General features: G+C 49.5%; 1 protein-coding gene across 1 annotated transcript in view; it reads left to right on the forward strand.

The window, feature by feature from the left end:
* Nucleotides 1-23832, forward strand: part of ABAT (4-aminobutyrate aminotransferase) — an 83120-nt gene that overhangs the window by 45636 nt on the left and 13652 nt on the right. The window contains exons 5-12 of the mRNA XM_084764749.1: nucleotides 34-151; nucleotides 6338-6387; nucleotides 15764-15844; nucleotides 17153-17245; nucleotides 18025-18087; nucleotides 19082-19145; nucleotides 21528-21676; nucleotides 23157-23294. Coding sequence (XP_084620875.1) covers nucleotides 34-151; nucleotides 6338-6387; nucleotides 15764-15844; nucleotides 17153-17245; nucleotides 18025-18087; nucleotides 19082-19145; nucleotides 21528-21676; nucleotides 23157-23294 — 756 coding nt within the window. The remainder of the gene's footprint in view (nucleotides 1-33; nucleotides 152-6337; nucleotides 6388-15763; nucleotides 15845-17152; nucleotides 17246-18024; nucleotides 18088-19081; nucleotides 19146-21527; nucleotides 21677-23156; nucleotides 23295-23832) is intronic.

Genomic DNA, 23832 nt, shown 5'->3' on the forward strand with positions numbered 1-23832 from the left:
TAGCCAGCCTGAACCAGTTTCCTCTTTCCCAAGAATGCAGAGGCTGTGCACTTTTTCTGCAACTATGAAGAGAGCCGAGGCAATTACCTAGTGGATGTGGATGGCAACCGCATGTTGGACCTGTATTCTCAGATCTCCTCCGTACCCATAGGTAAGAGTCAGACAGTCACCCCCTCGCTTCTCTTTGTCATGGCCATCAGGAATTTAGAGGTTTGTCCTCAGTGTTTTACCAGCCTCTCTCCCAAGGGCAAGTGAACAAATAAGTAATGGTCGAGGGAGTACGATTAGACAAGGAGTTTTTCTTAATTTTAAGTAGGTGGGTGTTTTGCTTGCGTGTGTGTATGTGTATGACCTGTGTGCAGTACCTACAGAGGCCTGAAGAGGGCATTGCGTCCCCTGGAACCTGAGTTACAGATGGTTGTGAGCCTCCATGTGGGCGCTGGGAAATTAAACCAGCCTCTAGAGTCACTAGTGTTCTTAACTGCTGAGCCTTCTTTCCAGTCCCTAGACATTGTTTGTGCTATTTTTAATTGTATAGATGTTTATATGTACATACGTGTATGTGAATGCATGTGCCCACGGAATCCCTGGAGAAGGAGTCTCAGATGATTATGAACTGTCTAATCTGGGTGCTGGAAACTGAACTTGGATCTTCTGTAAGACCAGGAAGTGCTTGTAATGACTGAGACACAGCTGCAGGCCTTTGTTCTTGAGACAGGGTCTCTCTGTGTAGCCTTGCCTGTCCTGGACTTGCTTTGTAGAACAGGCTGGCCTCGAACTCACAAAGATCTACCTGCCTCTGCCTCCCGGAGTGCTGGGATTACAGGCTTGTGCCACGGCGCCCGGCTTAGACATTGTATGAAGTAATAAAGATTCTTTCCCGGTTTGGTAGACAGATTGTGATTGCAGTCAGTTTCAGGTGATCAGCTCCTTTAGCTCCGTTGCTCGAAGTGAGGGGCACTGGAAGAGGAGATCCAACAGTAGCTCACAGAGTGAAGGAAACCCTTACATCGATAGACTTTAGGCTAGGAGTCGCTGAGCTTAAGCGGGGAATGGCCTCTGATTTAGGAAGCCGGTCCTCTTTCCCTGCCAACTTTGGCTGTTAGATGCTGGTTGCTATGGTACCCAACAGGTGTACCCCTGTGATCTAACACATACTGGGGCCTTCTTCTCCCCTGTCTTCCTCCAGATGCCATCAGGTGGGTATGCAGCCCTTTCCCTATTTTACAGCCAGGTGAAGAAACAGCGTGAAGAGGTTAGCTTGCAGAGCAGCCATAGCTCAATGGTGCTTGCCTAGGTTGGGTTTCCGAGCCGAGCCTGAGGCGAGGATTCCTCTGGTAATCTATTGAGGGAACGCCCTCAATTGGAAGGGAAGGCAGGGAAATAGCACCCAACAAGAGAAGATCAAAAGGATGAGGTCAGCCGGGTGTGGATGTGGTGGCGCACGCCTGTAATCCCAGCACTCGGGAGGCAGAGGCATGTGGATCTCTGTGAGTTCGAGGCCAGGCTGGTCTACAAAGTGAGTCCAGCTCAGCCAAGGCTACACACACACACACACACACACACACACACACACACACACACTGAGGTTTCTACTAAAGCCACAGCCTGCTCTCACAGGAGACTCTGCATGCTAGACTGAAACAGATCGCTGGCCTTTTTTGCACCCCTGAGCTGGCCATTTATTGCCTACTCACTGCCAGGGGGAGGCCCAGCAAAGCAGCCTCCATGCATGGAAGGCAGTTTTCAGAGGAGGAGGCAGCTGGAGCCATTACCAGCCAACACAGGCAGCAGCTGGAATACATCCTATTTCTGCCCAGAAAACATGACCTCCATGGACACTAGCATCACCTGCCTCCCCTGGGCTCACCTGCCAGCCACACAGAGCACGACACAGACAATGGGACAGACAGGGTTAATTTGGAAATGAGGTAGCTGTTATTTGCAGCTTGGGTGGCTAATGTCCCTTTGGTTGATGGATGCCCAGCTGTGCTCAGTGGCCTGTGGGCTGTGCCTGTCCCTTTGCAGATGATACTGCTTGTCTGCTGCAGAGGAGACAGGCATGGGGGAGCTGGTTGTGGTGCTCTCTGTGTTAACAGCTCCCTCTCCCACCTCCTGGGACCCTGGGATCTTCTCCCCTAGCCCTCCAGCCTTGGGTGCCTGTTCCTCCTCTACCTCCCTAGCACTTGTCCTCAGACCTACTAGTGTCCTGCTGAGAAATGACCAGCCAGCAAGGACGACTCATCCTTCAGGCATGCCTCAGCCTCTAGAGGCACCAAGGATTTCAAGGCGCACAAACCCCTTCTCCCCTTGGTTTTCATTGGTCGTTGGTTGGTTTTTTTATTTAATTTATTATTTATTTATTTGTGTGTGTGTGTGTGTGTGTGTGTGTGTGTGTGTGTGTGTGTGTGTGCATGCTTTCATGCGGGTGTGGAGAACAGAGGACAGCTTGCAGGAGTCAGTGCTCTCCTCCCTCCATGTAGGTTCCAGGGATTGAACTCAGGTCGTCAGACTTGGCAGCAAGCACCTTTGCCCGCTCAGTCATCTCTATGGCCCCCAGGCTGGTTCTGAGCTCACCCCCAGGGGCTAGCATAGACATGCACCACCAAGCCGGCTCACAGATAATTTTTTTAAGCTGATACTCACTGAGAATTTACCAGACACCTGGCCATTGCCAAGGACTTCATACATTAATAAATGGCCTTGACTGGCCCAGTGCAGGGTCTTTTGATAGTGCCTCCAACTGACCTTACATCAGATTCCAAGAGGTCAAAGATCTGCCTGGTGGTGGTGCAGACTCTGAGGTCCTGCCGGGACGCGGACCAGTGAGTCCACCTCCTATGTTCCTACAGAGCAATCTTGTAGACACCTGTCCAGCTAGGGGGGTGGGGTGAGAGAGGGGGAGTCTCACAACTCAAAGCCAGGTTGAAAACCCCCCCTAATCGGAGTTCCAGTTTCATCTCTCTCCTTCGGAAACCAATGAGTCGAGCTGCCTCTCCAGTTTAATGAGGTTTACCAGGCCCAGGCTTATCTACTGAGGCAGAAAAGTCATAAACACCCAGGCGGCGTGATAAGCCAGAACTCTGGCCAGAAATCGTTTGGAAAAACCCAGAGAATGTTCTGTCCTTGAGTGATGAGCTGTTGTCCCGGGCCCTGCAAGCCTTGCGTGGGCTAGGGGAGGAACCAGAATATGTTAACTCTCTCCCCATGGTCTTCTGCGGCAGCTTCCACAGCCTGCAGGGTGAAACCAAGGAGATTTCCTTTCTCTTTAAGCCTTTTATGCTCCCAAGAGAAAGGCTCCCCTGGTTAATGCTTGGGGGTTTAATACTTGTCTGAGCTGAAGTCTTTTAGGGAGGAGAACAGGCCCAGGGTTCAGGGCCTCAGGCAGACAACATCAAGATTGTTTCCACTGCAATCAGCCTCTAACCTCAGCGATCCAAAGTAGCCTTTTCAAAGTAAATGTATTTCAATTAAAAAGTAAGTCTTCCTCCAGGGAAGCTGCTAAGACAGAATGCTGGAGCCTGGGTAGCTTATTAGACAACAAAAGGGTCTCCCAGCTTTCAAAGCTGGGGGTACAGGATCCAGGGGGCTCCAATTCAGTGTCTAAGAGTATTTTCTTTCTAGAACCTGGTGCTGCCTTTCCACGGTGTCCTCACAAGATGGGAGGTGAAAACGCCCTTGGGGTTTTTATAAACGCACTAACACCCTTCACGGTGGCTCCACTCTTAAGACCTAATCACCTTCCAGAGGCCTGGAAGAGGCTGCAACAAGCTCTAAATAGTATCACTGCAGAGACCTCAGCAGATTAGTCCTAGGGAGCAAACATCGCAATTAAGTGTCAAAAAACCTACTTCCTGCTCTAAGCTCCCCTGTTCGTTCTTGCCTTGTAGATCTTACAAGCTTCTGAGTTCTTGCCCACATCACTGTTTTACTGTGCTAGTCAGTCATTCGATTAAAATGTATTGATCGGAGCGAGCCCTTGGCAGGGTGGGCAGAGAGGCATCTCAAGATCAGTCTCCAGACCTTTGGCCTTCCTGCCAGGGTTACTGCCAGGTGTGTTCATTACTTGCCCTGTTGCTGTCATAAAATACCCTGACAAAGGCAATTTAAAGGTGAAAGGCTCCATCTATTCTGCCTCACAGTTTAAAGGTACAATCCGTGACGTCAGGGAAGGAGTAGTGGCAGGACAGTAAAATGGCTAGTCACACTGCATGCACTGTCAAGCATAACGAGATGAATGCTGGTGCTCGGCTCATTCTACATCTATCTATCTATCTATCTATCTATCATATATATATATATTATATATAAATGGATATATATATATATATACACACACACACATATATCCATTTATCTCAGAGATGGGGGTCGGGGGAGTCTCATTGTATAGCCCTGGCTGGCCGAGAACTCAATATGGTAGTCCCATTTTCAGAGTGAGTCTTCCTACCCCCAATTAACCTACTCAAGAAAATCTCACAAAGACAAACCTAAAAGGCTGGTTTCCACATGATTTTAAGTACTATCAAGTTGTAGCCCTGACCGTCCCTGAACTCCATCTCTAAACCAGGCTGGCCTCGAACACACAGAGATGGGCCCGCCTCTGCTTCCTGAGTGCTGGGATTCACCGCCCAGCTGTATTTCTTCTTTCTTATCTGGTCACACTGACTGAAATCTAGGGCCACACAGTTAGCAGCAGTGACTTTACAGGGAAGCATCAAGTCGTTTTCACTGTTGAGCAATGCGCTTCTCTTCTTCCTACCCTCTCATCTCCCCCCCCCCTTGTCCTTCCCTTTCTTCCTCCCTCCCTCCCTTTCCTTCCTGTTCTGAATCAGGGTTTCCTGTAGCTAGACTAAAACTCTCTACATAGTTGAAGGTGACCTTGAACTTCTAATACTTCTTCCTCCACCTCTGGACGGCTGAGATTGCAGGCGTGCACCACCAAGCCCAGTTTATCCAGTGCTGGGATTTGAACCCAGGGCCTCCTGCCTGCAAGCACTCTGCCGACTTCACCTACATCCCTAGCCCACGGAGGTTTTGCACAAATGTCCTTTAACAAGTTGAGGTGCCTCTTAATTCTTAACTTTTTGGTTGCTTTCGGTTTTGGATTTTGCTTTGAGGATATTTTTTTCTATTGTTATTGTGTGAATGTGCACACATGTTCATGGCCATGGTATGTGCATGGAGGGAGGTCACAGGACAGCCAACAAGTCAATCTCTGCCTTCTACCTTTATGTGGATTCTAGGGATTTAACTTGGGTCATCAGCACTTTTCCTCCTGCACCATCTCACCAGCCCTCTTTGTTTCTTGTTTGTTCCTTGGTTTTGAGACAGATCTTACGTAGCCCAGGCGCATCTCAAACTTACTTATAGCCAAAACTGACCTTGAACTCCTAGATTCCAGGCATGGACCCCCATCTCTAACTTCCATACCTAGCCTGTTGAGTGTTTTTTATCATGAAACCACATTGCATTATGCCAAATGCTTTTTCTGCATCTATTGAGATGATCCAGAAGTGGCTGTTACTAACGGGCTTCTTCTAGCAAGCTGGTCAGTGCACACCTGAGCATATCTACTTTCCATCTGCCCCCTTTCCGCGTGGCAGGAAATCACACCACCGATTTGAACAGTACAAATGAACGTCTCTCGCCCTTTCTCCAGCTGCACGGTGATACTGCAGGGAGTTCATCGTGGGCTTGAATCACAGTGTATTTACCTGTATGCTGTTGGTGGCTGTAAGATGCTTTCAAATCTGGAGGTGTTGAGTGTTGCCATTAAGGCCCTGTGGATAGGATGGCTGCACGGGAGAACTGTGGCTGAGTCCCACAGTATCCTGAGCCTAGTCCTGTAACATCAGGAGCGTTACTTCTCTTCTGGGAAGCAAATGCACTGGGACCCTGGGACACGCATGTGTCTATGAAGGCAGGATGTGCCATGTGACATGGTGGTCACTCTGCAGGTGGCAACCCCCCCCCCTTGGTCCTTGAAGAAACATTTATTGGGCTTCACCTCAGCTTGTGGACACTGGGAAATGAGGCAGGACCATATGCAGTCCATCACATGGGCCTGTTAATACAGGCATTGTCCTTGCACTTACCTCCCTCCTAAGTGTCTCTGGTCCAACAGGACTCAAACCTGAACAAACATCCAAGAGACGGCAGGGAACTTGGAGCTCTCCAAGCTGCACAGAGAGAGACTTCCAGTCAGGGGTCAGAGCCTTTAGCACATACAGGGAGTTTCAGAGATGGGAATGAATGGGCAGGGAGGGAATTGATGCAGGAGGAAACCGCAGATGCAGTAACACTCTCTAACCTTGCTGTACCATCCTCTCCGCAGGTTACAACCACCCGGCTCTGGCGAAACTCGTCCAACAGCCTCAGAACGCGGTAGGTCCCCCGGATGTGCGGACTAAGGCCAGACCCTGCTCATGGCTGGACTTGCTGGGTATCTGTAGGTGTGGTTCATTCGCAGTACTCAGATATTATTCGCTGAGCTTGTGCCCCATTCTGGCGCTCAGATGCCTTGGTGGGGTGCTGGTTTCTCTTGTTCCAAGTGGCGTAAACTGGAGTCACCTGAGAAACAGGAAACCCCAGCATAGGAAATGCCTTCATCTGATTGTTCTGTGGACGTGTCTGTGGGACATTTTCCTGATTAGTGGTAGGTACAGGAGGGCTCAGTTCCCTCTGGGCAGTGCCACGCCTGGCCAGTGTTCCTGGGTTAGATAAGAAAGCAAGCTGAGGACCTGGAGAGATGGCTTAATAATTATGGTACACATACATACACTCAGGCACCCACATAAAATAAAATACATTTTATTGGTGGGGGGGAAGCTCTGAACAAGCCATGGGCAGCATGCCAGTGAGCAGCAGTTCCTCTGTGGCCTCTGCTTCAGTTCCTGCCTCAGTTCCTGCCTCTGGGTTCCTGCCTTGAGCTCCTGCCCTGGCTCCCCCTCAGTGATGGATTGTAACCTGTAAGCCAAATAAGCCTTCCTCCCCCCACCAAGCTGTTTGGTTATGGTATTTATCACAGTGACACAACGTAACTGGGACAGTGAGAAAAACTCAGGACCCCCAATCACCTAACCCTGATAATTGTAACCACATTTAGGCTACAGAGTAAAGGACACAGTGCCATGTAGGCAAAAGACAATGATAATGGTTAAGATGTATGGACAGTGTAGTGTGGGCCAGGTACTGCGTTCTGCTCTTTAAGGTTTTTTTTTTTAATTTGCATGTCTGAAAGTGAGCTGTGTGTATGCAGCCCCCTCAGAGGCCAGAAAAGGGCATCAGATCCCCACGAACAGGAGTTACAGACTGCTGTGAGCAGCCTGATGTGGATGCTGGGAACGAAAGCCAGGCCTTCTGCAAGAGCTGCACATGCTCTTGACCCTGAGCCATCTCGTTAGCCTCCCTTTTACATGTACTACTGTCAAACTCTAATACATGTATATACTGTATGTTGAGCATATTCTCTCCCCCCCCACCAAATAACTGCCTATATGGTCTATATTTATCAACTGTAACATTCTGTGACTCAGGAGTGTTTAATAGATGAAGAAACCGAGGAACAGAAAGATTACATATCTGCCTGGATTCGTTTTCTCATTCGCTGTAACATAAGCAACGTAAGGGGAGGGGGAAGCTATTTTGGCTCATAATTTGGGGAATACGCCATCATGGTTGGGGAGACTCAGTAGCAGGGGCAAGAGGCAGCTTGTCACGTTGCACCTGAAAGTCAGGAAGCAGAGAGAGATGAACAGCAGTTTGCATCTCGCTTCCTCCGTTTTACTCAGAACTCCGGCCCACATGGCAGTGGCCCACACACTTAGAGTGGGTCTTCCCAGCACAGTGCAATCTAGCAAGCTCATCACAGGTGATTCTAGGTCCTACCAAATTGACAGTATTAACCGTCGTGCTGCACAAGGCCACAGGGGCCAGTAGCAGTGCTTGGACTAAATCCAGGGGACTGCGTTCATCTGTGACGGAGCAGTCAGAGGTCAGGCAAGACTTCCCAGGAAAGGGTGGACTTTCTGTGTCCACCCCGGCTCTGAGTAATGACATGGAGACTTATAGTTATTTATAATAGCTTTAGGCCTTAGCTTACTCTTGTTCCCAACTAGCTCTTATCATGTAAATTAACACATTATGTTATTCTATGTTCTGCCGTGTAATTCTTTAGCTCTCCTCTGCTTCCTACCTCCGGCTTCCTTCATTTCCCCTTCTTCCACATCTCCAAATATTCTCGCACCTCTTTCTTTTCCCAGCGTTCCTATGTCTCCCGGAAGTCCTGCCTTTCTCTCCTGCCTTTGCTATAGGCCATTCAGAAGGTGATGGAGAACAGTGTTTACAAAACATTGGGACAGGTGACACTTAACACTACCAAAGTCTGGAGGCTGGAGAGATGGCTCAGCGGCTAAGAGCACCGCCTGCTCTTCCAGAGGTCCTGAGTTCAATTCTCAGCAACCACATGGTGGCTCACAAGCATCTATAATGTGATCTGATGCCCTCTTCTGGCCTGCAGGTGGACATGCAGGCAGAGCACTGTATACATAAGTAAATCTTAAAAAACAAAACAACAACAAAAACAATAGTACCAGTCCGATCTATACTCTCAACTGAGAGTCCCTCTTTCCAGATACGTGTGGCTTTGTGTCCAGCTGCCAGAAACAATCCAGCTCAGCCTTCAGTAGGTTGTCTCAGTCTTGGCACAGATGGTGTGTAGATCTAGATCATTTCATGTTCTGGGGGCCTCTTGTCAAGGCAAAAAGCCTTAGAAATGCCTGCGTTTCCTCTGGTGGGTACAGTAACCTTGCTTGAGAGGCGCCCTGATAGAAGAGCTGTCCCAGGCGTGGTGGGAAGCCATGGCTCTAAGCTTCAACAGGGGAGGAGACTGTGTCTGCCCTCAGTGCCCCTCCTTGGTATGCTCAGTGAGTCTGTCCCAGAAGCCATGGTTGCCCATGTTTGTCCTTTTAAGGATCCTTTTTAGATGTCATTTTCCTGGGGTGGGGGGATGTCACTCAGGTGTCGACATGCCCAAGTACGCAGTAAGCCCATACGGTTCTATGCATACCAGTTAATGAAAGGGTGGGGTGGGGGGGCAGGATGGCAAGTATCAACAATTCCAGTACTCAAGGAATGGAAGCAGGAGGATCAGAATTCAGGGCCCCCTTCAGGTGCATAAATGTATTTGAGACCAGAATGGGTTACATGAGATCTTATATAAAAATTAAATCATCATCATCATCATAGAAATTTTACTTTCCTATTTGTTCCCCCCACCATGCAATTTTGATTCATATATATGTATATATATTTTTTCAATATATATTCAATATATATATTCAATTTCAATTACTATACTAACAGATGGCCACAAATTTGATTTAAAACAATACCCAAGAGCTACACATAGCTGCACATGCCTATAATGGCATAGCCTCTGGAGGCTGAGGCAGGAGGATCAAGAGTTCAGGGTCAACCTCAGTTACATAGCACATTTAAATCCAGCCTGGGCTACAGGAGACCCTGTCTCAAAACAACAATAAACTCAGAGCAATCTCTGTGCACCACCTCTCTGCTCCTGGGCAGGTCTCCCCAGCTCCCATCTGGAGGCTCTGGGGTAAGTGCCTGAGGCTCATTAAGCCTATTGGCAGATTCCTTTCTTCCTGGTCTCCTTGCAGCCTACGTCACCACCTGAAATTTTATCCTCTTCTACTTCTGCTCACGTGGTCACACTGGGCCCCTAGGGAAATACAGATCCATCCCCCAAGTGAGCCCATTAGGAGCCTCCGTGATATCTTCCTGGTGACACCAGGCATGGGCCTAGAGATGGCAGACAGATCCAGAGACCTAGCATCTTGTGGTTCCTCCTGCAATGCGGATATGCTGAGCAGGCACAGCAATGCTGTATGAAATATGAAATACTTCACCTCGCACTGAGACTGTGTGAGTAGGGACAGGGATCAAAACAGGTCAGCCAGATATGATTTCTCCCATCCAAACGAGACAGAGCCTGCCCCTTTCTCCTAAAAGACACCTGTGTCTCTCCTCTTCCCTGCCCCATGAATGGAATCATTTCTTGTCTTTGATTATTTTTCTCAAAAAAAAAAATCATGTGCCGGGCAGTGGTGGCGCACGCCTTTCATCCCAGCACTCGGGAGGCAGAGGCAGGCGGATCGCTGTGAGTTCGAGGCCAGCCTGGTCTACAAAGCGAGTCCAGGGCAGCCAAGGCTACACAGAGAGACCCTGTCTCAAAAAATAAATAAATAAATAAATAAATCATGTAGCCGTTCGTCCCCTGTGAGCAGGAGACCATCCATTCTGGTGGGTTCATGGCATTGCCTGTGTGAATATACTGTGGCCAGCTTATCTTTGTGCTGAGGAGAGTTCCACTTTGGAGCTCTCGGGAAGACAGCGGCTGTAGACAATGGAGCCTGTGTCCTCCATGAGGTCCGCCTGTGTGTTTCCACGCTGGATCCAGAGCTAGCGGCAGAACTGTGACCACGGCGGGCCTTCATGGTCTCTTTCTTCAGATCCTGCCAGTTGACAAACTTACCGACAAACTTTCCCACCAGCATCGGGGTGGGGGTAGGGTCTCCATCACTTCATGCCCTGTCCGACTCTTAGTGTGTGTGAGTTTCTGTATATCTCAGAGGAGAACATTTTATCCACTCATGATGGGAGACTTGATCCCTAAAGGAAAGCAGGGGACCGGAAAAAAAAGCCCAGACCTAGTCAAGAACTGAACTCCTCTCTTACCTGTTCTGGGGACGTGGCTCTTGGTAGAGTGTTCACCTAGCCGGCACGAAGCCCTAGGTTTCATCCTTAGCACTGTGTTTGCTGCCTGTGGTTGTGCATGACTCTAATTCCGCCCCTTAAGCGGTAGGTGCCATGATATCAGAAGTTACAGGCCGTCCTAAGCTAGCTGACAAGTTCAAAGCTAGCCTGGGCTACAGAAGACCCTGACCCAAAAAGTATTTTAAGTCCTTTTGAACTCAGAAGTGAAACTCTCCTGCAGGAGCCATGATCAGTGGGCAGGAGAAGGACTGCCTGCCTAGGAGGAACAATCTTGATGCCAGTTAAGCTAAAGCAGGTGCGAAGGGGATCCTGAGAAGAGGGCCAGTGAAGCCAGAGGCTCGGGGTGGGGGGCTGTGTTTACGGTCAAAGCTGTTTTGTTTCGAAACTTGTGCAGATCCCAGATGCCTTGGCAGCTGGTGCTGAAAGAACGTGTCAACAAACATGTCACACATATTTGCAGTGTCAGCTGCCTGCGGAGGCAGTCTTCCCAGCAACACGTGACGGGAAGGACCCGTGGAGTCCGATTCTTGCGCTGACAGCTCCCTGTTCTCACGGAAACCTTCCCTGCTTCCCCACACACCTGCACCTCCCACTGGGAGACATGGTCCCATTGCTAAGGGCCCCCCTGTTTTCTGTCTCACCTTGCAAGCCTGGAATTCCAGGTGGGCCACCAAGCCTTATGGTCCTTATGCTTGCTTTAACAGGAGCTTTGCCCACTAAGACCTCTCCCCCCAGCCACACCTGGCCTCCTGTCAACCCTCTCGGGCCACACTCATCCCACTGTGACACTCCAGCCTGGTGATTTCAAGCCACTGCAAAAATGGGTACTGTCCCTTGAACCTATCTTGGTTCCAGATCTAATGTCTCCAGGGCCATTTCAATACATTTCCTCTATACTGTGCACTGTATTTGGGCCTTGCCTGTGCATGGTCACATTGACATGAGTTAACAGCTACAGTCTGGCCTCCCTGCACCTGGGATGGCTGCACACAGTGGGCCAAGGAAGACACTCACCTGTCTGTGACCTCCAGGCTGTTGTGCCATTCTTCAAGACTGAGTTCTGAACTGCCCCTGTGCCTTCCCTCCCCGAGGCTCTCTTTCAATACCTGGCAAGAGGTTCACACACTGGCAGATAAAGACCCTGAACTTCAGAGATGTTAAGTGCTCATTTGTAGGGCTGCACAGCCAAAGCCAATTCTCCCTCTGCTGCACTTCAAGACCGGCAAGCCTTCTGGAAACCTGTCCTCATTTGATGCTGCGGCCACATGTCCCAGATATTTTCTGTTCTTAACGCCACGCTTTGTCGAGCAAGAACACCGCCCCCACATCTTCTCTGGGCCCAGATAGGCAATCAAGCTGCCAGCCTGCCTGTCTCCCTCTGGGGGCCTTTTCTCTGCAGCCCATGGCAGCAGTTTGCCCCTACGCTGATCTTACCATGTCCCTGATTTCTCACAAGCCTCAGGAGCAGGGCAGAGCTCCGGTTGTGTCAAGCAAATGTGTGCCCAGCATTAGCATTTCTGAGCAGAGGTACCTTAGAGTTCCGGTCCCAGAATGCTATTAGAATCCAGAAAACCCACCCTAGAGGCAAGTCTGTGTGTCTTGGGACAAATTGCCTGACCTCTCTGGTCCTGAGCAATGAACAAAGTTCATAGTCCGTACTTCTCAACCTTCCTGGCCCCTCTGCGTCTCCTAGGCCCACCAAGGAGGGCTCACAAAGCAGGGAAAGTGACAACGGTATGAAACTGTCCCCCCTTTCTTCTGGTCCCAGACACATCCTAAAGCCATCAGGAGCCAGGGACCCCCTGTCCTGAATCTCCCACTGTGAAGCAACGGCACTGTTCGGATTTGCATTGACCTTATCTGAGCAGAGGGGCATGACTGAGAAGTCCCCACATGCCAGGGAGTCTCCACTTGTTTGGTTTGGGTTGCTTGGCTGTTTCTGAGACAGCCTCTCCTGTGATCTAGACTGGCCTCAACCTCCAGGCAGAGCTACGGACAAACGAGCTTCTGAGCTCTCTGCCTCCACTTCCTGAGTGCTCATAATTGCTGGCATAATTGCTCCGTACTAGGTGTCTACAGTTCTGCGAAGGGGGCCCAGGGCTTTGTGCATCATAGGCCATAGGCGAGCTCTCTACCAAGGGAGAGATCTCCACAGACTACAGCTTGCTGTGTACACCAGGCTGGCCTTGGACTGGACGAGAAGCTATGCCACACCCTGCCCAAATCCTACTTTTTATAATAAATGTTCTTATTCATAGCAAGAGAATACTTTTTGATTTTCAGACAAACTGCAAAGATAGTTCCTGCCTCCTTTCTCCAGCTGCCCCTGAAGTCAAGGCCATTTACCAAACGCTGTGTGCAAGTTAGAGTGCTGCTCGGGGCAGAGCCACAGACATCACTTGGAACTTGCCAATCTTCCCAGGCCTTTCCTTTTGTGATGTGGCCTAGAATCCAAGCCAAGGTGCCAGGCTGCATTTGGTGTGATCCTTCTCATAACCCAGGTCCATTCTCACGTCTCTTATCCCTTGAACAGCTTCCCTATGTCACCTCCCCAGTCCCGCTGGCTGGTGTGTGTCACGGGGGGGGGGGGGGGGGGGTGGAATCCCCAGGGCTCTTAGCCCACTGCAGAGGTGTCTGGTCATTATCATGAGAGCCAACTCCATCACAAGACAAGGGATTTGGGATCCAGGCCAAGGTCCAGCTGTGTCCTTGACTTCCCATTCTGAGAGGCCAGAGTGCCCCTTTCATCACTCTTGAAAACCTGACCTATCCTGAATTCCTGGCTTTGTACAATGTGCTACTAACCAGCACCCAGCCTCCAGCTCAGCGGTTCTCAACCTGCCTGACGCTGCAACCCCTTAATACAGTTTCTCACGTTGTGGTGAACCGCCCCCCTCCCAACCTTAAAATTATTTTTTGTTGCTACATCATAATTTTGCTAATGTTACGAATCAATAATGTTTTCCATAATTTTGCTACCGTTACTAATTGTAACGTAAATATCTGTGCCTTCCAAATATCTGTGCCTTAGGCGACCTACGGGTTGAGAACCACCACTCTAGCTGCTTGCCTGACCTACTACGTGTTATCCTAAGGACGTGCAAAGGGCCTGTCCAGTGACCACCAGGGAGTAGGTGACCAGAAGGACCACGCTTCCTCCCTGGTCTCACTGTCCCAGGCTCTCTAGGATCATCCCCTCCGGGTGGGGTGAGGCAAGGAGGAAGGCCACAGGTAGGAAGTTAGCATTTCCTAGAGTCTTCCTAGTACCCCAGTAAGCAAAGATGGGCACTGCTTGCTCTCTCTGTTTTAAAGAGACAGTCATTGAGGCTTCATTTTAAGTGATTTGCCTGTAATAACTTTAACTTTATTTTGTTTGGATATTTTTGAGACAGGGTCTTGTGCAGCCAGGCTTCAAGCTTGAACCTTGAATGTCTGATCCTCCTGTCTCCACCTCCCCAGTTCTGGGCTTAAAGATGTGTGCCAGCATACCTGATGTATTTGGTATAAAGGATGGAACCCAGAGCTTCCTATACAGCACTCAAGGGGACAGAGGCAGGCAGATCTCCATTAGTTCCAGGCCAGCCTGGTCTACAAAAGGAGTCCAGGACAGCCAAGGCTACACAGAGAAACCCTGTCACTCTAGACAAGCGCTCTCCCACCTAAGCCTTAGTCCAGCCCCTGAGGGTGTGTGTCAGTATGGGATTTTACCCTCAATGGCACCTGCCTGGCTTAGGGGCTCAAACTACTATCCCTCAGCCAGAGGCCATTTGAAGCTAAAACTTTATTAAAATTAGAAAGTCAATGCACATTTCCTCTTTCTTTGGAAGTGTGTTTGTGCTGTTTTCCTCAACTTGAGGTCCAGCCCAGCAGCAACAGGGTGGGGTGGACTCATCTTGGGACAGACTGTCCTCACCGAACCTCTCACTCTCAGGTGTGAGAAGCAAACATCAGTAAGGCTTTTTTTTTTCCCACACAGGGTTTCTCTCTGTAGCCTTGGCTGTCCTGGAACTCACAGAGATCTGCCTGCCTCTGCCTTCCTGAGTACTGGGATTACAGGCGTGAGCCACCGCTTTGACCCACACTGTCGATTTTCTTGCAGAGGGAAGTAATTCTCTAGACCCACAATTATCAGAGTGGGCGGTGACGGCAGTGGTGGGAGGCGGGAAGATAGACTGATGAAAAGATGCTATGGCTTTTATCTGTAGTTATTTACCCAGCTTCACCCACACACCTGCATTCTATTTAGAAGTTCCACAACTGTAGTATGTGCATGCGTGGGTGTGCACGTGTATGTGTGCACGTGTGTGTGTGTGTGTGTGTGTGCACGCACGCGCACATGCCCCAGTGCCCCATGCATATGCATGGCCACACTGCATGTGGGGGGCAGAGGGCAATCTCGAGTGTTAGTCCCCGTCTTGTTTTCCGCCTTGTTTGAGACATAGACTCTCATTCCCCAGCGAGCACTGCAGGCTGGCTGGCCCAAGCTTCCGAGGATTCTCCTGTCTCTGCCCTCCATCTTGACATAGGGACATAGGGGTTTTATAGGCAGACACTCACTACCACATCCGACTTTCCGTGAGTTCTGGGGATCAAAACTAAGGTCCTCACATGTACATGGAGCTTTACCCACCAAGCCAGCTCTCCAGCCCCTGCTATGGCCTTAAGGTGCCTCTTTAAAAAAGAAAGAAAGGAAGGAAGGAAGGAAGAGAAAGAGAGAGAAAAGAAAAAAAGAAAAAAATTTATTAAAAAATATGAAAATACACTAGTGAATTCCAGGCCAGCATGTGCTATGTGAGACTTCATCTCCCCCCAAAAGAAAAACAAAAATGCTAAAACAACACCAGTGAGCTCACAGTGCCAGGGAGGAGTCTATTTGACCTCTCACTGTGTAAGGCACCACCATGTGGCGGAGGAGGACCTGGGTTGGCCCCCAAGACTGACACGTTTGCCTGCTGTTCTTTTGCAGAGCACATTCATCAACAGGCCTGCCCTGGGCATCCTGCCTCCGGAGAACTTTGTGGATAAGCTCCGTGAGTCCCTGATGTCGGTGAGTTTGGGGGGTGACCCCTTGCATGTCTGTAGTGCCACCTCCGCTTTCTAGCCTGTCTGTCTGTCCTCAGAGGCAGCCCTGGCAGGGACAGGAAAGGATGAGATTCATAACCAAGAAGGACAGGCGGGCGGGTGGCAGCAGCAGCAGCAGCAGCAGCAGCAGCAGCTACCTGGCTACGTGGGCCCTATCTAAAAGGGCGGGGGATGGGGGGAGTAAGGAAAATGCATTGAAATAAGGGGATAAGAGACAGCCTTGCTGCCACGCTCGATAGCGCATGCCTGTGATCCCAACACTCTGGGAAGCAGAGGTGGGAAGAGCTCTGTGAGTTCGAGGCCAGCCTGGTCCACAAAGCAAGTGCAGGACAGCCAAGGCTAGACAGAGAAACCCTGTCGAGAGAGAGAGAGAGAGAGAGAGAGAGAGAGAGAGAGAGAGAGAGAGAGAGAGATGCTCAACTTTTTACTTGATTCTTTCATAAATTGTGTGTGTGTGTGTGTGGGTGTGTGGGTGTGTGTGTGTGTGTGTGTAAACAGGGTCTCATGTAGCCCAGAATGGCCTCAAATGAATGGCCTATATAACCGAGGCTAGCCCACTATGGGGATAGCCTTGAACTTCTGATCTTCTTGGATCTACTTGGATCACAGGAGTGTGCCACCACACCCATTTTGTACGGGCCTGGGAATCTGAAGCCATGCTTTGTACATGCTAGACAAGTGCTCTACCACATCTCCAGCCCTCAAGAGGAAGATATTTAATTTTTCTTGTGAAGAAAAGAAAGGTTTTTGGGTGCAGGACAAGGGGCATCCTGGGGAAATTTGTATGTGTCCTGTGATGAGAATTTGGCATGAGGGATTTGGTCCTCGTTGGACTCCTCTTCAGTCCTCCTTGTTGAAGACACTAAAGTCACTGAGAACCCCAGCTTACCATCTTGGAAGTGGGATTCCTCAGGAGTCCCAGAGAGGACTGCTATTTACACACACACACACACACACACACACACACACACACAGTTTTTAAAAATTTGAGACAGTCTCACTGTGTGGTCCCAGCCAGTGCTGAGGTGGGCAGGTGTACACAGCCACACTAGGCTGGCCTCCCCTGGAATTCTCTAGTCTTCTTTCCTCTCTGCTGACCTCAAGGATCTCCCTAAGCTTCTTCGACACCCTGGAAACATCGGAGGCCACCCTTCCCACCTGCTGTTTCTGATACGTCCCTGGTTCCCTCCCACAGCCTTCCACCCAGGCTGGAAGATTCGGCTCTAGAAACAGAAATGGGGTCCAAGTTACTCACAGTGGGCTCTCTCTGCAGGTGGCACCCAAGGGCATGTCCCAGCTCATCACCATGGCCTGTGGCTCCTGCTCCAACGAGAACGCGTTCAAGACCGTCTTCATGTGGTACCGGGTGAGCTGTGGGGCGGGAGCACCCACACCGACACCCCAGTGTGTTCAGCTTGGGTATAACCCACAGAGAACTTGGCTGGAGCTTCCCCAGCACCCCGTTCTGCTGTTGGTGCAGTTAATTACTGGAGCTATCAGGACAGAGTCTACCGAGCCACCTGCCCTCAAGAAGCCAGCGAGACAGATTCATAGTCTCTATGGGGATTGATCCAATGTGGCCCCACTGGGAGGGGGGACAAGTAAAGAGGTCTAGTCACACCCCAAGTCTGTCTTCCAGGTCCAGAGACCTACACAAGTAAGCGGTCCTGGTCAGGGTGTGGTCCTGACTCACCATTGTGTTAGCTCCAGTCTCTCCTGAAAGATTCTGACAACCTGCGAATCCTTCTCATGGACGCAAGTCCCCCCTCTTTTGTCCCAAGGAGACAATTGACCCTTGGGCTTCAGTTCAGTTTGTGAGACTCAGGGCGGGGGGTGAGGGGGGGGATTTCAATTTCTTGGGTGGCCAATCATTTCAGCAACCCGACAGTCAAATCTCTTCATTCTTGCTGTAAGTCACCCCTCAACAAACCCCGGTCGCTGCTGATAAAATCTTAATAGATCATATAGCAACACTTGCATTTATTTCATCGCAAGCTCAGTTAGTGTCTCGTGTCTACCTAGACGTGTCGTGTGTGATAGAACATTAACTCTTAAAAACTACTCTAGTTGTCTGGAATACGCATCACCTTGGTGGGGGAGGGGATGCCTCTTTGACCCCAGCATGCCTCTGTTCTGTTTTGGCAGAGTAAAGAACGGGGCCAGAGAGGTTTCTCAAAAGAGGAGCTGGAAACCTGCATGGTCAACCAGGTAGGTGCAAAGCTGGAGAGGTGGCTCAGTAAAGGTGGCTAGTTCCAAGCCTGAGAGCCTGAGTTCAGTCCTGGAAACATGCACACCTACTGCCTCACCCATTTGGGGACCTGCCCTAGCCACCTCGTGCTGACACTAGTTGGTTGACCCTTAGACTTCTGAATGAGGAGGAGTCCCCAGGTCTTGCCACCTGGAGTTTACTTCCTGGTCCAAAGTCTGAGTAGCTTGCTTCCTAATTGGCCACTAGTTACCAGAACAGCTTCCTGAAATTGACAGTGTACAGAAGCCATGAATGTCTGCTCAAGTCTCGAACCGCCCAAACCACCGGCACCAACGTCTGCACTAGTGTTCCCCCCACTGGTGCTTGTAGTCATCGCAACCAGAAACGGTTGGGCATCACCTCGTCTGACCAAGAATGCAGAAAGCTCAGTTCAGTGTGGGGCTTCCCAACTGAGAGATCATGAGGTTCATGCGACAGGATGGGGTCCATCCTCACTTGATATCCGAGGACAGCTTGGTCTATCAACATTTTTAGACCTTAGTAGCTGCATCGAAGTGTACCTAATAATGCGTGTCTGTGGCCATTGCATCGTGTCGTGCTGTGCTGTGTTTTATGGCACAGTTTCCACATAGCCCAGGCTGACCTGAAGCCTGTAGCCTCAAAGTAGCAGAGGCCCATGGCATTACCACCCTGTGCCACCAACCCGGCTTGGTTTATCTGTTCCCTTTATAATCTGGAGACAAACAGGAAGTAGTGATGAGAGTATTCTGGGATGTGTGGAGGGAAAGCGCAAACAAAACAAGACACCTGCAGTCTGGGTATAGACAGCTAAGATCTAGTTTACAGCCCCGCCCCCGCCCCACCCCCATCCCACCCCCGCCCTAAGAAGGATCCTCGTTCTGACGGATGCCTAGCTTCTTCTTGGTCTACTGAGTAGCACACATTCCTCAGTGCTCACAATGATGGCTGGTACCTGTACTTTTTTCATTCCAGAGTCCTGGATGTCCAGACTACAGCATCCTCTCCTTCATGGGTGCTTTCCACGGGAGGACCATGGGTAAGGATGGACCATTATGATCCCAGAATGCTGCCTGTCACCACAGATGCTAATTGTTTTGGGTTCCAGGAATAGCCCAACACCAGACTCTGGTGGAAGTTTATTGAACGATGAACAAAAAACGCATGAGTCAGGGACATAATCTGGGCTCAGGAGACAGACTATGATGCTGGTCTGCTTCTAAGGCAGGCTTTATATATATATAAATATGTATATATTTATGTATGCTTTATATATATGTATATAAATATGTATATATATAAACATAACCAGGTAACAACCAGTTATCCAGGTATAGGAAGTGAGGGGGCAGGGGGCAGCATTACATCATTTTTACCAGTTAAACAAAGCATTTCCAAGGACATTGAATCTGGGTAGCTAGACAAAACATTTCAAGATGATTGGCTAGGATACAGGCTTAGGGACTGGAGAAAAGGAAACATAGCATATCGTTGCAGTCTTAACTCTAATAGAGCATACATTTATCTTTAACTCAAGCAGAGCATGCATTTACCATCTGTTATTTTATTCTAAGCAGCAAGTGTTGAACTATCCTGGTCTCAGGAACATAGGGCCTGAGAACTTGAAATTAATTTCACCTTATGATCAAAATGGAGACTTGGAGGAAAAATGGCTTCTGATAGGCTAAAGGCGACAACAGGTGTTAACAGAGGCGCTGCAGCTGTGCTGGGAACTAGAGTAGGTCTCAATGGAGGGCCTACAGAGTTTAAGCAGGTTAAGCAGCTTATCACACTAATGAGCAAAGACAGAAGTTGAATCTTTAAGCTGCCTTGTTTCTGGAAATAATGCATCAGACTGAGAAGGCAGAGGGTTAAAGGGTGCGTGTGTGCCCGCCTCTCCCACCCCACCCCATCTCCAGCCTGCACGTTTTACAAGGAGTAAGAACGAAGGTATCAGTCATTCTGAAGGTCAGTGTTGTCTTCTGATCAGAGTTAACCTCCTCTCTGAGATTCTGGTGTCTGTGTATCTCTCTGCGTCACCTCCTGAACTTTCCCCTCATTGCTATATCTCCCTCTGCAGCAACGTTCATATTTCTCAAGCCTCTGAGCCTCACAATCCTTCCAAGACACCACCTGGGCCAAAGGTTAACTCAGAACAAATAAACCGTTAGCAGTGTACACAATGGGCAATGTGAACCCATAGGGCAGCTGAAATGGCTCAGCGGGTAATGGTGCTTGTCACCAAACTTGTCCTGATTTGATCCCCAGAACCTACTTGGGACTCCCATTGGTTGTCACCCTACCCTCCCATGCACTCTGGCATACTCACTCGCCAAATAAATAAATAAATGTAATTTTTTTTTTTTAATCTTGAAAAGACATGTTGCTGGAAAGATGGCTCAGTGGTTAAGAAAATTTGTTGCTCTTGCAGAGGAGGATTCAGTTCCCAGCCCCCACATGGCAGCCTATAACCATCTGTGACTCTAGGTCCAGGGAATCTGACAGCCTTCTCCAGCCCACAGTCCACACGCGCGCGTACGCACACACATACACACACACACACACACACACACACACACGCAAAACACTCATACATGTAAAATAAAATATTTTAAGATAGTTTCGAAAGCACATTGTGTGCCTGTAGACTCCTCTCTACAATATGAAACACAAATGTTCTCTTACAATATAGAGTATAAAGGGCTAGAAAGACAGTGCAGAGGCTGAGAGTGCTCAGCGTTCTTCAGGGGACCTAAGTTTTGATCCCCAGCATCCACCTGCAAGTTCAGGTCCGGGAGGTATCACGCCCTCTCCTGGCCTCCTCAGGCATTACATTCACACAGACATAAACATACACATTGATTAAATAAGAACCATAGCATAGAATATAAACATGCCCCATCCATCCCTCCTGTAGGGATGAATCAATTCCATCCAGGTCCCTATAGAGAGGGAATGATTGTGCTGTTTGCAAGTATGGATTATGGGCCAGCAATGGCAGGAACTTTCCAAGGCCACTTAATGAAAGAGCAAGGATTTGAACCCTTGTCTCTCCTCTTCAGAAACTGGGTTTAATCTACAATTAATCATCACACACACACACACACACACACACACACACACACACACACACACATCCTTGCTGCCGAGCCTGATGATCTGAGGTCAATGCCTGGACTGACAGGGTAGCAGCTGTGCTCTGACCACCACACATGTGTGCCCTGACACACACACACACACACACACACACACACACACACACACACACCACACACACACACACACACACACACACACACACACACACACCATCCAAGGGCTCTACATGCACTGGTCTGAAGAGCTCATCATACCCTCTTTAAAGACATTCTATGCTACCGCCTCGAGCCACGTATCTGCTTTTCTGTTTTGCTGGGCTCAGGTTGCTTAGCGACCACACATTCCAAAGCGATTCACAAGATTGACATCCCTTCCTTTGACTGGCCCATTGCTCCATTTCCACGGCTGAAGTACCCACTGGAGGAGTTCGTGAAGGACAACCAGCAGGAGGAGGCCCGCTGCTTAGAAGAGGTAATCTGCATCCCCACAGCTTCCTTCCATCTCTGTTTCTCTCAGTATCCTGAGTCTGAGCCCAGAAGAGGACAAGTGCAGGACACGGCGACCTCACGCTGCACAGGAAGGGACAAGAGGCATTGTTTTACTGCCTAGCACTCACCCCCACTTCTGGTAGCAACTTCTCCACCATTTCTTTGGGGGCAAATTAAATAGACTTAAATAGGTCTATTTAAATAATACGGATGTCTGGTAATGAAAAAGGCCCTTTGTCTAGTTCTGTGGTTGGCATCTTTCGCTGATTTCTAGAGCTTCTTCATGTTTCCGGGGAAAGAATGAGGACCTGCAGTCCTTTGTCTTCACATCTCCATGTCTCCAGGAACATCCTCTTCTAATCTGCCCCATATAGGAAATGGAAAAGTGTAGGAAGAGTTTTACTGTTAGAACAACAATAACTGTATCTTCTATCTTGGATTATTATTGGATCGATGCTCAAATAACCCTATTGGCTTTCCTCTTAAGCTTGTCACCATTTCCAGCCAATATTTATCACCCTGGCCATCTTCTCAAGTCAGTCCAGGTGTTGCCTCCACACAGTCACCAGGCCCATAACACGCAGCCGCAGTGAGGCTGCTTTCACTGCGGATAGGCTCTGCAGCAGCTTCTCTGACCAGCCTCTATCTCAGTGTGCCCAAGAGCCCCCGCACACCAAGCAGGAAGAACAGTAACAACATAGCAGGGGCAACAGTTGCGCTGTGCTTAGAGTAGTGGCCACCGCCTTCCCAGCTGATTATCCTAATATGTCCACTTACGTGCTTACAATCCCAGAATTTGGAGGTCGAGGCAGGATAATCTAGAATACATGTCCCCACTTGGTTTTCCAGACAGGCAGTGATGGTACACACCTCTAATCCCAACACTGGGGAGACGGAGGCAAGCAGATCTTGGTGAGTTCAAAGCCAGCCTGGTCTACAAAGTGAGTTCCAGGACAGCCAAGGCTACCCTGTCTTGGGAAAAAAAAAAAAGAAAGAAAGAAAGAAAGAAAAAAAGAAAGAAAGAAAGAAACAACAACAACAAAAAAGATTTCATTATGTATCCCTGGCTGGTCTGGAATTTCCTCTGCAGACCAGGCAGTCCTTGGACTCTGTCTCCTGAGTGCTGGCCATCAGAACAGGCACTACATAACAAATATGAAGCTAGCCTGGGCTATAATGTGCAGCACTTGCAGATCAAGGAAGGGAAGCTTCAGAAGGCTGAATTACTTGTTCCATGGGTGCTAGCCCCAATAACGGAGGAAAACATGCCTGTATATAATGTGACTCCTAACAGGTCCCACGCTTGCCAGGGGAAATACCACGGACAATATGTTTTCAAAGGATTCGAAGAACACCACCCTCCCACCCCCCACCCCCGCCCACCCCGACCCTGAGCGCCCATCCGTGGACTCTACTCCTGTTCTGGAGCCTCTGTGAGCATCTCTTTCCTGTCTGGGTTCTAGGTGGAAGATCTGATTGTGAAATATCGGAAAAAGAAGAGGACGGTGGCTGGAATCATTGTGGAACCCATCCAGTCAGAGGGTGGAGACAATCACGCGTCAGATGACTTCTTCCGCAAGCTGAGAGACATCGCCAGGAAGGTTAGAGTGCCCGCCGTGAGGCTGGACAGGACCACGAGCATTTCCGGGTTGGGTCGCCAGAGCAAAAGCTTGGCTCCACTTCTGCACTGGGGTCCATGGAACGTGTGCAGATGTGCAGAAACTGACCGGCCTTCCTGGGAGCAGAGATGTTGGGACGGGTATTAGGTGTGGAGCTCAATGGTAGAGCTTCGCCTAGTTTGTACAGGAGCCTGGGCTCCATTTGGGTTATGGGCAGGCTCGAATTATGGGAGGCTTGAGCGATTCTTATTTAAAAATACTTTCTGTTGAATCAGCCTCTTGGGCTGGAGTTGTGGTTTCCCCGGTAAAGCACTTGTACAGCACGCACAAGGTTCTGGCTTCAGGCCTCAGTGCTGAAGAAAAGTAAGTAAAAATGAACTGATGGGTTTGGTGTGTCTGCTGTACACACAGCTGTTACCGTGTGAATATACACTCCTCCCCCATCCCCCATGGGCTCCTCTGTTGAGCCTTTGGTCTCCTGCCAGGGCACTAGTAGGAAATTGTAGAAACTTTAGTGGGG

Source organism: Acomys minous (assembly GCF_964271855.1).
Source record: "Acomys minous genome assembly, chromosome: 16".
Taxonomy (NCBI): Eukaryota; Metazoa; Chordata; class Mammalia; order Rodentia; family Muridae; genus Acomys; species Acomys minous.